This window comes from Ochotona princeps, chromosome 6, assembly GCF_030435755.1.
Source record: "Ochotona princeps isolate mOchPri1 chromosome 6, mOchPri1.hap1, whole genome shotgun sequence".
In the NCBI taxonomy this organism is placed as follows: domain Eukaryota; kingdom Metazoa; phylum Chordata; class Mammalia; order Lagomorpha; family Ochotonidae; genus Ochotona; species Ochotona princeps.
Window position 1 is genome coordinate 82,080,918 of NC_080837.1, and position 15,345 is coordinate 82,096,262.

The 15,345-nt window shown below is 53.7% G+C and overlaps 1 protein-coding gene across 2 annotated transcripts in view; it reads left to right on the top strand.

Moving 5' to 3' along the window:
• The first annotated feature begins 264 nt into the window (after nt 1–264).
• FAM169B (Protein) overlaps nt 265–15,345 on the top strand; it is a 54,251-nt gene continuing 39,170 nt past the window's right edge. The window contains exons 1-2 of one of the 2 annotated variants that reach the window (XM_058665377.1): nt 265–424; nt 13,543–13,676. In XM_058665377.1, the coding sequence (XP_058521360.1) occupies nt 394–424; nt 13,543–13,676 (165 nt within the window). In that variant the 5' untranslated portion in view covers nt 265–393. The remainder of the gene's footprint in view (nt 425–13,542; nt 13,677–15,345) is intronic. The other variant, XM_012929208.2, reaches the window with a different exon arrangement.

The window sequence follows — 15,345 nt, forward strand, 5'->3', positions numbered from 1 at the left end:
GGAGACAGCAGCGCGATGCTGGCCGCCATCTTCGGCGTTCCGTGGAACACTGGGAGAGAAGTTCCGGGGCTTTTAACGGGCCCTGGGCCAGGTCCTGAAAGAATGCCTGCCCTGCACAGAAAAAAAAGACATGACCAAGGAGCCTGCATGAGATGGTGACCCGGGCAGGCCCAGGGGACTGCGTGGAGGAGGTGAAAAGGGACAGGAAGTTCAACTGTACCTGAAGCAGGAGCGGCGGGGCCCTGGGGGCTGGAAGCTGGGGGAATAAGGCAGAGGCAGGGTCAGCGCCAGGTGGAGCGGCACCCCAGGGGGCTGGACGCCTGGCGACGGGGCGGGGAGGGCGACGCCCGGAGGCAGTGGCAAGCGCCCAGCGCCGCGCGCGGAGAGCCGAGCATGGAGGTGCAGGCCGTCTGCGGAGCGGCAGGTAAGGGGAGCGCTGGCCACGGACTCCGCGCCCGCGGCTCGGGTTCCGACGGCTGTGCGGGCCCGAAGGCTCCGTGTGGCGCTCACCCTGGGCGGGCTGGCGGGGGGCCACCCCGCAGACCCGGAGCCTTTGTCCTGGGCGAAGGGAAGGAGAGGGTCGAGGGCGGCTGGGCGACCAGCCCAGGCCGCGGCTTCTCCCCGCCGTCGGGTCCGGGTTACTGGCCGGCGTGAACGAGCACCCGGAGCCTTGTCTGGGCATAGGAACGGTGACCACCCCGCACCCCAGACGACGCCAGCCTGGAAGGCCCAGAATCCACAAGGGGTGCCCCAGTCCCCCATGCCCAGCGGCTCCGGCCTGGGAGACCCAGGTGGATGGAATTGGGGCAGCCCTGGAGGCGGAAGAGTCTCTCCTGTCTCTGTGTAACTCCACCTTCCAACCAGGGGAGAGGCGGAGAGAGCCTGGTCTTGGCTTCTGGAGGAGGAGTAGGCCCCAGCCGAGCCCCTTTGGGCCCGCCATAGAAAGCTGGAGCCTGCGGGAGCAAGAGTGGGACTTGCCCGCGTGCACCCCCAATGCCGCCTTACTACCCAGGAGGTGCCGGCTGCCTCCCCCTTCACCTGGGAGTGACACCCCGGCAGAAGGCTCCCTCCAAACCTCTGCTTCACGGGTCCTGATGCCCATGCTCTCGGGAAAAGCAATGGTTCCTCACCTCCTGGAAACGGAGAGCCATCCTAAAGCTTGCAGGGTTTGCCTGCTGCCTCCCAGGGTCAGAAACACCAGCTGCTAGCTGAGCAAGTAACAGGGTGGGAGGAGCTGAGGGAGAGAATTCCAGAAAGGGCACTGTCTGCCCTGGGCTTTGTGGGGACCTGCTGAGTGGAGAGGAGAGCAGCTGGATGCCTGGGCCGGAGCCCTGTGGGGGAGTTGGCCAGCCAGGATGGGGATCCTGGAAGGATGGGGGTGCCTTGCCTGGGTGGCGATTCCTTGCTGTGTGGTGGTATCTGTGCGAGAGAGACCTTGTCCTCTCCGTTGGCACTGAGCTGGGCCATGGGCCGCTGGTGGCCGCTCTCCAAGTGGCCTGCCGTGGCCTCATGAGATGGGGCAATGCCCTGGCGGCCAGCACGTGGGATGGTGGAGTGAGGGGAATGGGCATGCGTGCTCGCTCCCTGACCTTTGGAGCCCTGGTGTGGTGGCTTTGCTTGTGCCTGCTCTGATGTGCTGTGTGTCTCAGCACTGTGAAGTCAGTGTGCAGGAGCTGTGTCACCGGCTTGGTGCCACCGCAGCAAGCCTCAGGCAGGAGCCCAAGCACCAGGCGGCTGCCGTGGTGGTCCTGCGACTTTAGGTCAGAGTGCGGCTCTGGTTGCCTGTGCCTGTGGTGACTGCCAGCACCAGGTGAAGGTCAAGGGCCTTGGACAAGGATTTTGGAGGTGCAGAGGCTATAGTTGAGACACCATGCCTTCTAGAAGCCCTGTTCTCACTGTGGCCTGGCTTTGCCCAGACCAGTGGTCAGTGAGCTGGGGGCATGGCATGGAAGGCCAGCATGCAGGTGAAGGCCGCTGTCTGCTGGAATCCAGGCGTGTCCCCTTTCACCCCCTGTGCTCCCAGGAGCCCAGCTATGGCCAGGCCTTTGCATCGCTGTGTCCAGGTGAGGTCTCCTTTCCCTGCCTCACCCCACGCCTGTTGACAGTCCAGGAGCAGACACCTGACCCCAGGTTCATTGCTCCTTCAGAACCTGACAGGCAGCCTGGGGGCTACTAGCACCCCCCTCTGTGGGGGAAGAGGGGCTTGAGGCTGAGCTATGGTGAGGACAAAAGGAGAGGTCCTTGCTCTGTGTGGCGGTGGAGGGGGGACTCCCTTTGCTCAGCTCGCCTAGAGCATTTGCTGAAATTTAGAAGAATGTACTAGTCTCCACCCATGACTTCTGTGAACAGAGAAGTGTACCCATTTCTCCTGTGCAGTTGTTGAAATTGACCCCAACCAGAGCCCCCAGGTCTGGCCTTTGGGGTGAAGTGCTTGGGAGGTGGCTGTGCGGCGCCCCTCCCCGTGTGGCACGCAGCGGCAGCTGGCCTTGGCCGAAAGTGGCCTGTGGATGTTTGCGGTCAAGCAGTGAGGGACAGGCAGTTGCTGGTTTGGACCTGTTTCCCAGCAAGTGACTAGTGCAATGTGCTTCCCCTGGCCACACTTGGATTGGGCTGCTGCAGCATCCTGTGAAGCAAACTTCTTAAAGCTGTGTAGTAGAAGTATTGCTTTATTTGTGTTGGTCTCAAAACCCACGAATATTAAATTATGTTACTAAAATACAATGTCATGAAAACACGAAAACAAACTTTGTTCTGCGAAAGCTCTGTCTAGGAATGGCTTAGGGGTATCTGCTTTCAGTGGTAACGATTAAATGTAGTCACCTGTGGCTTGTCTTGCGCTTCTGAATTAATCAAGATTTCTCCCCACCTCAACCCAGATCCGTTTTTCTCTGTCGTCTTTTGGAATTTAGTATCTGTGTTCTGTTCCTTTCCAGGTTGGACATGTTGATGTGCTTATTGAACTCTAACTTGTCCTCCAGGTCTTCCTTGCCAGCCCTGGGCTCCCTGGATGCTGCTCCACAGCTTCGTTGTAGTTCCTTAGCTTTGCAAGGCACTTTTTTACTTGTTTTATTTTGTATGGGCAGCAATGGGCAGCTATGCTTTGTAAATTATATTTATTTTAGAGCCCGGCGGCGTGGCCTAGCTGCTAAAGTCCTCTCCTTGAGAGCCCCGGGATCCCATATGGGTGCCGGTTCTAATCCCAGCAGCTCCACTTCCCATCCAGCTCCCTACTTGTGGCCTGGGAAGCAGGAGAGGACGGCCCAAAGCTTTGGGACCCTGCACCCACGTGGGAGGCCTGGAAGAGGCTCCAGGTTCCTGGCTTCGGATCAGCACAGCACCGGCCATTGCAGTCACTTGGAGAGTGAATCATTGGAAGGAAGATCTTCCTCTCTGTCTCTCCTCCTCTCTGTATATCTGACTTTGTAATAAAAATAAATAAATCTTAAAAAAAGTGTATTTATTTCAGAGGGAGAGAGAGTGAGAAAAAGAGAGGAGAGAGAATGTCCATTTGGTGGCCTTTTCCTAAATGCCTATTCCCCCAGGACTGGGTCAGGTCAGAAGCTAGGAGGAGCCAAGGTCAACCTCCCACATGGTGGCAGGGATGTCCCTACATGAGCCATGCCCCGGGGCCACTCAGGTCTGCGTTATCAGAGAGCAGACCGGGACTTGCGTCCAGGGACTGTGAGGCAGGTGCCAGTGTCCCAGATGGCTTGACTGCTGCTCCCGACGCTTCTGTGGCCGTGCTGAGATGGTGGCTGTGGGTTTTCCCTGGTGCACTCCTCCCGGACTATCCCTGCCTCTCCCTGGGGTCATCCTCCTTCCACTTGTATATCCTTTAGGAATAACCCCCTCCCATCTAGATTTTGTTTGGCTAAATATTCCTGCATTTTACCCACATTCTTGGAAGTCACTTTTGCTAGGCTATCACATGGGACGTGGCATTCCGCCGCCTCCTGGCTGTTCCTGAGACGGCAGCTCCAGTCCACCGCCTGCTGCATGCCAAGGCTCTGCCCTTTGCTTTCCAGCTGCCACCATGGCCATCATTGCGTGTGTTGTGCCTGGACTGCAGTGGGTTAGTAAGGCATGTTTCTTGTTCTTTTCCCTGCTTTTGAGGATTGGTTGGGATTCCAGAATCTGAAGGAGTTTCCAAATCTGACATTTGGGGAAACTTTCAACCGTTGTTTCTTCCAATCTTGGCTCTTCTTCCCCCTGCATGATGTTCAGTGTTACTGTCCTGGGGCCTCGTCTCTGTACTGTCGCATTGCTTTACCCCACCCTTCACGGTTTCCAGCTGTGTCTTCTCTACTGCGTAACTCCTTCAAATGCGTTTCCAGCTCTCAGTTGTTTGAGACATTTATTTCTAGAAGTTTCATTTTTATTCCATTTAAAATTTTACTGGTCAGTTAGAAAAATCTTGGTTTTTGAAATTCTTTTTTTAAAGATTTTTTTTTTTTATTGTGAAGTCAGATATACAAAGAGGAGGATAGAAAGAAAGATATTCTGCCTGCTGATTCACCTCCAAGTGGGCGCAGTGGCTGGAGCTGAACCGATCCGAATCCAGGAGTCTGGAGCCTCTTCCGGTCTCCCACACGGGTGCAGTGTCCCAAGGCTTTGGGCTGTGCTTGACTGCTTTCCCAGGCCACAAGCGGGGAGCTGGATGGGATGCGGGGCTGCCGGGATTAGAACGGGCGTCCATATGAGATCCTGGTGCATGTAAGGTGAGGACGTTAGCCTCTAGGCTTCTGCGCTGGCCAGTTCTTAATCTTTTTAACCTATTTAATATCATTTTAACACCACAGATCATCTCACTGTCTGTGGTCCTGGTGGGTCTGAGCCTGTTGTTTTTGCGGCGTCTTTCGTGGTGATGTGCTTCGTCTGAGGTCAGGGCTGAGCAAATCCGGAGGTGGTAGCTGCTCCCGCCACAGCCAGAACCCACTGTGAGCTCATGCTGGGGAGAGTCATGGCACTATGCACTGGGTCTTGCCACGTTCCACTCCGGCATACAAGAGCCACACTTGGGTGGAAGTTTTGTCTGCCTTTTCAGACTAGCTTAGTTTGTAATATCTTAAGAAAAAAGATTTCATGTTTAAAAGTTAAGTATTATTTTTTTTATCTATTTGAGAAGTAGAGACAGAGCTGGACAGATCAATTGATTGAACTCCCATTTGCTGGTTCCCTCCCCAAGTGCCTGCAACCACCTGGCCAGGCTGAGGCCACAGCCAGGAGCTGGGCATCCGATCCAGGCTTCCCACCTGAGTGACAAGGACCCAGTTAACTCGAACCATCGGTGTTTCTTCCCTCGATCTGCACTGATGGGAAACGGGGGTCAGAGCCGGGCCTGACACTGGACTCAGGCACTTTGGAGGGGTGTGGTTGCGTTCCTCTGTTGGCAGGTTCATCAGTCGAATCCTCTGGGAATGTTAAGAGGCTAACAGGCTCTTTCCAGTTTTGAAATCCGTCACAGTCTGAGCTCACTGATGTGACCTGGGAGGGGCAGTGATAGCAGAAGGCCGCCTGGCGTCTCCTGGGCACCCATGGCCAAAACCTGGCTCAAGTGTGCATCTCTCTGCTGTTGTCGCTGTATCTCCAATCTGGGCTGTTGTCATTGGCTGCTCCAACCCTTGGAACCACCTGGGATTGGGTTTCTTATAGCTTTGTGCTAGGTAGGAAGGAGGGGCTCTGCACACACTAGCTCTCTAGTGCCTAGCTTGCCGCTTTCTGCAAGCTTTCCAGAAGGGACTTGAGGACATTCTCTGTAGAAGATAGGCACGTGGAAAGAGGCTCAGCATTACGTGCCAGTCGGAAAACGCAGATCAACTACTGTGAGATCCCGTTTCACACCCGTAGGATGGCTGTTACATACGAAAGCCTGGGAGGTGACAGGTGTTGCCGACGATCCAGAGAACAGGGAGTCCTTGTGCGTGGCTGGCAGGAAAGCCCAGTGGTAGAGTTGCCATGCAGAGGGTTTGAAGGGTCCTCTGGAAGTGAAGCGTGGGGTTGCCCTGTGACCGGTGCCCTTGCTTCTGGGTGCTCACCCACAGGGACAGAAGGTGGGGCTCTGAACAGGAGTGTATGCGCCTCTGCTTGTCACAGCATTTGTCACAATGGAAACAAGACACGTGTCCAACCCCAGGCGTCGAATACCAATAATGGGATATGATTCAACCTTAAAAGGAGAGGAAATTCTGATACACACTACAACACATATGGATCTTGAACACGTTATCTATGTGAAATAAACCAGTCAAGTGAGAGTGAATGTTGTCTGAGTCCACTTGTACAAAGTATCCAGATAGCCATCAGATTGACAGAGTGGGATGGTGGTGGCCAGGGCCCTGGAAGTTAGTGGCTGGAAAGAATAATTACTGGACAGACATGAAAATGTTCTGGAGGTAGCATGGTTGAACAACAGTGTGAATGTAGTTCAGTGTCATAAAAGTGTGAGCTGGGCTGCACGTTTTGGGCAGCAGTTCAGTGCTTGCTTGGGAAGCTGCATCCAGTGTCAGAACGGCAGGCTAGCCGTGTCTGATCCAGCCCCCTGGTCATGGGTACGATGGGGGCAAAGGAGGATGGCTCAGGGACTTGGGGTCCTGCCAGCCACATGGGAAGCTTGGATTGAATTCCAGGCTCTTGACTTTTGTCTGGCCCAGATATGGCTGTAGCGGGCATTTGGGGGGTGAACCAGCAATAGAAGATTTTTTTCCATCTGTATTCGTCTTTCAAATGAAAAATAAGAAATTTGAAAAGAGGAAATGTTACATATGTTTTACCACACTTAGGTCAGTCAAGGAAATCCAGGAGATGTACCACGTGTTCCTTATGAAAGATAGAACCCCCAAACCAAAAACTTTGTGCGATGAAGTTAAACTTGCACATGCAGTGCCAGCATACCACATCGGCACCTCATGGAGTCCTGCTCAAGAAATGGCTGCTCCATTTCTGATCCAGCTTCATGATAATATCCTGGGAAAGCAGCAGAAGGTGGCCCAAGGGTTGGGCCCCCGTGTGGGAGGCCTGGACGAAGCTCCAGGCTTCTGGCTTCGACCAACCCAGCCCCGGTGGTTGCATTCATAACGGAATGAACTTGTAGGTGCGAGCTTTCTGTTTCTCTCTCCCCACCGCCCCAGCCCACCTGCCTTTAGCTCTGCCTTCCAACCAAATAACAGTTTTTTTCCCTAAAATCAGAAAAATGAAAATCTCTTTAAGGCAGGGACCAGATAGTGTTTTAAGAATTAGTCTACTTTCCTTGTAAAGTCACGTTGAACATGAAATTAAACATCATCGCCATTCAGATGTGCAATTCAGTGGCATTAAGCACACTCCCCGTGCTGTGCCACTGTTGTCACTATTCAGCTCCAGGGCTTTGGCACGCTCCTGAACTGAAACTCTGTGCCATTCACCAACACTCTCCACTCCTCCTTCCCCTGCTCCTGGGCGTATGTGCACTTTTATCCTCCGTGAACTTGACTGTTGTAGGTGCCTCACGTGAGAGGAGTCATACAGTGTTTGCCTTTTCATGGCTGGCTTGCTTCACTTAGTGTGGAGTTGCCAAGAGGCCGCCATGCTGTGGCAGGTGGCAGAGTTCCCTCCCATCTGTCACCGACATTCAGGTGCTTTGGACTTTGGTGAGCAGGTGCTGCTGTGAAGGTGGGCTGACGAGTTCAGTGACATCATCAACAATTCTCTTTCCATCGCTCGCTGCCGCTTGCACAGCATGTGCTATCTGGGCACGCGCCACTAGAAGGCTTTGCTGCAACTGGCAGGATCTGGGAATGAAGCTCAGCCCCTTCCCAGCTTCGAGCCTGAAGCCACAGCTGAGGAACGGCGCCGATTCCCTCTGCTTGATGGCATTCAGAGGGTGGGTGTCTGTTCCAGGCAAGGCTAGGAGTCATGGAAGCCATTTGTGAACCAGAGAGCTCCGTGCAGCGGTCAGGTGTACAGAGTACCTTTAAAACAAGGACCCCTGCTGTTTACTCCTGATACTTGGTCTCTCATTGGGTACCTCAGAAATAGCCCTGGTGGAAGACATAAGGTTCCGGGCGTCTTGTTCCTCAGTTCACAACCGAGCCGGGGCTCATCTTGATGTAAATGTTAATATTCTGCAGGCCCTTCCCTCATCTCCTGTGTGTCCCCTGATGAGTGCAGTGCCCTTCGTAGAATGCAGCTACAGCAGCGTGTTTCCGATGACCTACAAGCAACTGCCTTTGCCTAAGTCAGTCATCATCCAGGTGGAAGAGAAACCCATTCAGTTCCATCCATTCTCTGAGTGCGGTGTTTCTGACCGAATCTAAGCAGGAGGGTACTCCAGAATGTTCATGGAAAATGGAGTGAAAAGATGGGCTTATTTTGTGCAAAAGAAATCAAGACCCATGCGTACAAGAGGTCTTCAAAGAGTTGAAAAATGAATCATGTATAAAATTATGCATAAATGTAAAAAATCAAACAGATTTTAATTCTATTTCCCAAACTTTTTTTTAAAAAGATTTTTTTTTTAAATGGGAAGGCAAATATACAAAGAAGGAGAGATAGAAAGCTCTTCTGTATGCTGATTCACTCCCCCAGGGGCTGTAACAGCCAGAGCTGAGCTGACCTGGAGCCAGGGGCTTTTTTCAGGTCTCCCAAGCAGGTGCAGGATCCAAGGCTGTGGGTCATTCTCTACTGCTTTCCCAGGCCACAAGCTGGGAGCTGGAAGGATGTGGAAGAGCCAGGACATGAGCCACTGCAGGGCGCATGTAAGGCATTGCGCCGGACCCCCATTTCCCGAACTTTTTTTTCTATTTCCCAAACTTTAAAAACATTTTATTTATTTGAAAGTCAGAATTATACAGAGAGAAAGAGAGAGAGAGAGAGAGAGAGAGACCGACCTTCCATCCATTGGTTCACTCACACCATGTGGTCACAGCACACAAGGCTGAGTCACACCAAAGCAAGGAGGTAGGCGCTTAATCCAGGTTTTCCCAGGAGGTGGCAGGGAACACACACTTGGGCCATCTTCTGGTGCTTTTCCCAGGCCTTTGGCAGGGAGCTGGATAGGACGTGGAGCAGCTGGGACTTTTGAATCACCATCCACGTGCAATGTCGACATCACGTGGCGGCTTGACCCGCTGCTGCAAAGACCGGTTCCGACAAACGTTTGAGGTCTTCTTGTACATGGTGGGCTCCAACTTGATCAGGAACTGGGCTGGGTAGAGGAGGACCTGTGTGCTTAGGCACTCCTCCTGGCTTTGCACAGAGTCTGGCTTGAGGAGCAGAAACCTATGGTCGTTTGCTCTGTGGTTTTGTTGTTAGAAGTCAATGCACCTGTGGGGACGTGACTTTTTGGCGGAGTGTTTCTATGGTTCTGTAATCATCATGTTCTCAGGCCCGTTGGGAGAAAGGTCAGTCTGGGAACCAGTGAGTGGCAGTGTCATGGTGAGGAGGGCTTGGCTTTCTCCTCCTCCCTGTGCTGGGTGTGGCTCAGTGGACAACGCTCCCCACAGGGTTCCCCCCCGCCCCTGCTTCTGGCTGCAGCACGTATGCCCAGCTGACACTGGAGCCTGGTGTTTTCCCACGTTCTTGGTCAGTTCAGGAGTCAAGCGGTGTTGTGGTATGTGTGTGTCACTGTCCGCTTCCTTCCACGTAGAGGTCCAGGCTAGACCAGAACTCAGACAGTGACCATGTGGCCTGGGATGGCTTGAGGTCGAGGTGGGGACAGTTTGAGCTTTGCATAGAAGGAAGCAGATACCTGAGGTGTCTCAGATTCCCCTGTCTGCCTCCCATGCAATCCAAATTTGTCCCTACCCTGCGACACCTCCTTCAATGCAGAAGGGACCGTGGGTGAGAGTCCCTCCTTGTGTCCCTTGGAAAGGTTCATTAGGAGAAAGCAATTTGCCTGAAAGCATCGAGGCACACATGTTCTGATGAAATGACCTTTGTGTTAATGCGTAGGTTCGATTCCATAAACCTCTGTGTGGGTGACACATCAAGTCATCTGCACATTTTACCTTCTTCAATTTAGGACAAGTGTTCTATTCTCAGCCACGGCTGTGACAAGTTGCGAGTTGGCCAGTGCTAAGTATGCGACGACAGAGCAGTGGCTGCCCGTCAGTCAGAGAAGCTGCGCTCACCACCACCACCTGCAAGCCTCCAGCCAGCGCCCCCTCCTTCCCTGGCAGCTTTGCAAGATTCCAACATATTCTATATGTTGCCTTCCAACTTTTTAGAAAAAAAAAAAACGAACAAATCTTTTCTTAGATTTGGCAATCAGGTGCTCTTCAAAAAACAACAAAAATATCCTAGTGTTTGCCTCACCTTCTGCTCTGGGGGTGTGAAGAGCTGCTCTGCCGGTAGAGCCTCCTGGGGGGGTTCTCTCTTGCCAGCCTTGCCTGGAGCTGAACAGAATTGTCTTCTAGCACCAGAGTCAGAGTCCAGGTGGGGCCTCTATCTGCTGCTTGAACCACTGGCCCTAGAGGCGTAGTGAGAGGCCACAGGCATCAGCAGGAGTTGGCACAGTGTCGGCAGGACCAGGTGCCCAGGGTGGAGCACCCTCCAGCTGTCTGATCTCAGCCACACCCAGGCTCTTCCCCCGCCTGTAGGGAGCAACCCTGTCGCTAGGGGTCCTCTGCGAGCCACCTCTCCCCAGCTTACCACTCAGTGACTTGGCAGAGGGGCCCAGAGCTGTTACTGTACTTGGATTGGGTGTGACGCACGTGGTGTGGGGACCCATGTGTTAATGAGCTCTGTCCTAGGGTGAGATGGGATCTGAACGCAGGACCCAGTGGGCCCTGAGTGGCTTCCAAGAGAGCTGGTTGTAGCTACATGGCCGCGAGCATGGAGGCTGGGGGATGAGCCTGCAGCAGGGAAACTGGAGCCCACTAGGCGCTTTAGGGCAGGCTGTGGGGCTGGAGAGGGCTCTGCCTGGGTGAGCCTTGGACAGTGGGTAGCTCCCCACCTGGATTTTGACCTGGTGTCTGCCTGCCACCACATGTTGTTGTCGGGGGCCTCCATTTCCTTCTCTGTCAAGTAGGTTAGGTAGGATCAATGAGAGGAGGGGCCTGTGGAGCCCAGGAAAGGCTGGCTGGCTGCTGCTGCCGCCATGGCTTGAACCGGTGACTGCAGGGCACAGAGTGCAGGAGAGGGTGTGGCCAGAGGCTGCAAGAAGGTGCCAGGGTCCCTGACAGTGAACTTGCCTGTGATGGCCAGAAAGAGTGGATGCCTCTGAGCTGGGCTCCAGGGCAGATGTGAAGTGGTCTCTGGTAGGGCATGATGCCACTGTTGGTTGAGGGAGCAGCAGGTAGGCCCGGGGTGGAGGGCACAGTCATTACCTGGGAGGAGTCCTCATCTGCTTGTGTGGGAGTGTGGGCGGCTGGACGCATACACAGGCACACACCCCTGTGCTGTGTCTTCTACAGCACAATGTCTTGGCTGCATGGAGGCTCAGTCTTTTATTTATAGTTAAAATTCTATTTATTTCGTTTAGTTTTATTCAAAAGGCAGAAGGGCTGGTGCTTTTAACAGCAGGTTATGCTCTGGCCTACAGTGCCGGCATGCCATGTGGGCTCCACTGAGACCCCACTTTCGATCCAGCTCCCTGGTAATGCCCCTGGGAAAGCAGCAGAGGATAGCCTGGGTACCCACATGGGTGACCTGGAGAAAGCACCTGACCTTGGCCTGGTCCGGCCCCAGAGGGAAGCAGTGCACGGGAGAGCTCACTCTCTCCAGCTCTGCCTTTTGAGTAAGTCAGTCTTTAAAAATCACATGGAGACAGAGATACAGAGAAATTTTCTACGCACTGGTTTATTGTCTGAATGATTGACCAAAGCCAGAGTCAAATCAGACCATGTGCAGGAAGTGGGAACCAAATTGGGGTCTCCTGTATGGGTGGATGGGACCTCAGTACTTGAGCCACTGTCTGTAGCCTCCCCCGTGCTGCCCAGTACCAGCACGTCAGACCCCCCGTGGAGCATCCGGGGCCGTGGTCAGAGTCATCACCGCCCAGCTGGTCACTGCACTGCTGGCGGCTGAACTTGTCCCTGTTCCAGCAATCTGGCCCAAGTTCATCACATACATGCCTCTGGCAGTACACAGGCGGTTCATTCTTTATGTCTTTATCTGGAACATGGATTTTTGTGTATTTGTTGTAGTGCCTTTTTGAAAGGATTTATTTAGTCACTTATTTTCAAGGCAGAATAACAGTGGGAGAGGGGAATCTTCCGTCTGCTGGGTCACTCTCCGGATGTCCGCAGCAGCTGGAACTGGGCAGGGGCAGCCAAGGTCCAGGACCTCTATCCAGGCTCTGCTGTGGGGGCCCAGTCATTTGAGCTGTAGTCTGTGGCATTCTCAGGTCATGGACGGGGAACTGGATCAGAAGGGCAGCATCCTGGACTCATGTTAGCACCTTGATATGCAATGCAGCATTGCAAGTGGTGGTTTAACCCACACCATGCTCACCTGTGCGGATCCATGCTCACCTGCTTTGGAAGGACTGAACAGTGGAGAATGTGTTTGCTCTGCTGGGTCCCACTCTGTGTGTCCAGTGCAGTTTTGGCACCAACATGGAGGGACCCGAGGGAGGGTTCAAGGCAGAATCAAAGTGGAGGCAGGCTCTAGAGAACGCAGAACGAGGCAGGAACATGCCAGCCAGAGGCTGGCAGCGGTCTTCAGTCACCGCAGAGGGAGAGCTGGCTACTGCTTCCGGGCTGAACTGGTTGCTGTTTGATGACTCAAGGATTTAATCTTTCCTTCCAAAGTGTGGCGATGAGAGACGCTGGGGAGTATGTAGTCATCAATGTATAAAACAGCCTGTGTGTGTGGCCCCGAGTCTGTAGTCCACGGCAGCTGTGTAGCCCAGTCAAAGCGGAAGGAGCAGCATAGGGGACCACTCCAGCTGGGTGTGGCCAGGGCTGGCCTCAGCTCTCTGGGCCCCGGGGCCCCTGTGCCCACCCTGCTGAAGTGCCTGGGAAGTTGGTGGACGGCAGGGAGGTTACGTGTGGCCGGTTCTCGCAGTGCCTGTCTGCAGCGTGTGCCGCTGTAGCCCTCAGCGGTGACTCCCACTGTCTCTCTGCCTTCTCAAGAGCTTTTTTTCCTTTTTCAAAAGTTGATGATTTTTGATTTCCTTTTTTTTAGAAAAAAGAAAAAGATTTATTTTTATTGGAAATACAGATTTACAGAGAGAAGAGACAAAGATATTGTATCAACTGGTTTATCCCCAAATGGCTGCAAAAGTCAGAGCTGATCTGATCCAAAGCCAGGAGCCAGGAGCTTCTTCTGGGTCTCCCACACGGCTGCAGGGTCCCAAGGCTTTGCGCCATCCCCCTCTGCTTTCTTGGGCCACAGACAGAGCTGGATGGGAAGTGGAACAGCTAGGGCACGAATTGGTACCCATATGGGATCCTGGTGCTTGAAGCGGAAGGATTAGCCAATTAAGTCATTGTACCAGACCCAATTTTTGATTTCCAAAGCAATAATTCAATATGCAGTTTTTAATCTTTAGAAAATAAGCGTCTCCCTTAATTAGATAATTAAACTAATGTCCTATCCTGTCCTTTCCCCTACCTTTCCTAGCAGGTGGATACCCAGTGGACATCTTGAAAGATGACCCTGAGGGCCATCGGGAAGCAGCCCTGGCATGCTACGCCTCTCTCAGGGACAGTGCTGAAGTGCCCCCTGCAGTGTTGTGCCTTCCCACTGGGGAGCAGGTTGGTGATGGACAGCTCTGGGAGGTCTGGTGGAGGGAGTACTCCAAGAGCACCACAGGTTGGAAGAGAAGCCTGGACTCCTCCCTCCTTGAGAGGTACACGGAGTCCCCTACTGACTGTGAAGCTGGAAAAGAGAGCAAGCCTCCTTTCGGCACTTAAGGCCAAGGTCAAGGGGGGGCTGGGGCTGCAGGGCTGGTGGGAGTGTGGGTCGGATACAGCCCTGAAGAGTTTCAGGTGCGGCCGCCCGTGCTGATGGACTTCTTGCTGTAGAGACCAGTAGGCGGCGAATGGAGTGCTAGGTGAGCGGTGGTTAAACATGGTGAGATGGTGCTGAAGTTAAGCTGTGTTAGTGTGATTGGAACATTCCCACCTTCTGTTTCTGCAGACGGAATGTCTTCTAGAAAAATCCTTTGGCTTCTGCCCGGGAGCAGGTGGTATTGGGATGGGAGCAGCTCCCCTCGTGGAGCCACTCCAGCATGGACTTTGATAGGCACATGTCTGAGTTGGGCTGATGTTTGGCCTTAAGTAGACAAGTCAGGGATGGACACGCTGCTCGCAACTTCTGTAGGAGCCCAGGCCAGGTCTCTGCGTTATGGTGACTTGGGGTTGGAAGGGTGCCAGGACACTCATGGATGTCACGATTGCTTTTAAAGTTTTATTTACTCGGTCCCGGCGGAATGGTCTAGCGGCTAAAGTCCTCTCCTTGAGAGCCCCGGGATCCCATATGGACGCCGGTTCTAATCCTGGCAGCTCCACTTCCCATCCAGCTCCCTGCTTGTGGCCTGGAAAAGCAGGAGAGGACGGCCCAAAGCTTTGGGACCCTGCACCCGCGTGGGAGACCTGGAAGAGGCTCCAGGTTCCCGGCATCGGATTGGCGCGTACTGGCCCGTTGCGGCTCACTTGGGGAGTGAAACATCGGATGGAAGATCTTCCTCTCTGTCTCTCCTCCTCCTCTCTGTATATCCGGCTTTCCAATAATAATAAAATCTTTAAAAAAAAGTTTTATTTACTCGAAAGACAAAACATCAGAGAGAGGGAGATGCAAAGAAAAAGAGAGAAATCTTTCATTTGGTGGTTTACTCCCCAAATGGCCTGAACAGTCAGGGCCAAGCATGTGTTCAAGCTGTGCTGAGGCCAGGAGCCAGTGCTCCGTCGGGTGTGGGTGCAGGCCCTGAGTACATGGGCCGTCGTCTGCTGCCTGCAGGCACATTGGCAGGGAGCTGTGTTGGGTCTGGGTGCAGGCCCTGAGTACATGGGCCATCGTCTGCTGCCTGCAGGCGCATTGGCAGGGAGCTGTGTTGGGTCTGGGTGCAGGCCCTGAGTACATGGGCCATCGTCTGCTGCCTGCAGGCGCATTGGCAGGGAGCTGGGTTGGAAGCAGCTGTGCTGAGATCAAACTAGTGCTCCGGCAGGGGATGCCTGCTTCAGGAGCAGCAGCTCTTTGGATTTGGTAATTCTCTGAACATGCGAGGGCTGTCCACAAGCCAAATGCCTGCTTAGCTCAACTGTGGCGTCTTTTTATCCTCTCACACTCTGCTCAGGAAGCTGGTTGCTGAGGGTATCGTGGGCACAAAGAGGACTTTGATCCCAGTGCTGGAGGCAAGACTGGGCAGTTTCCTCCCTTCCCCAACCACATTAGCAGGGAGCTGGATCAGAAGTTGAACAGCAG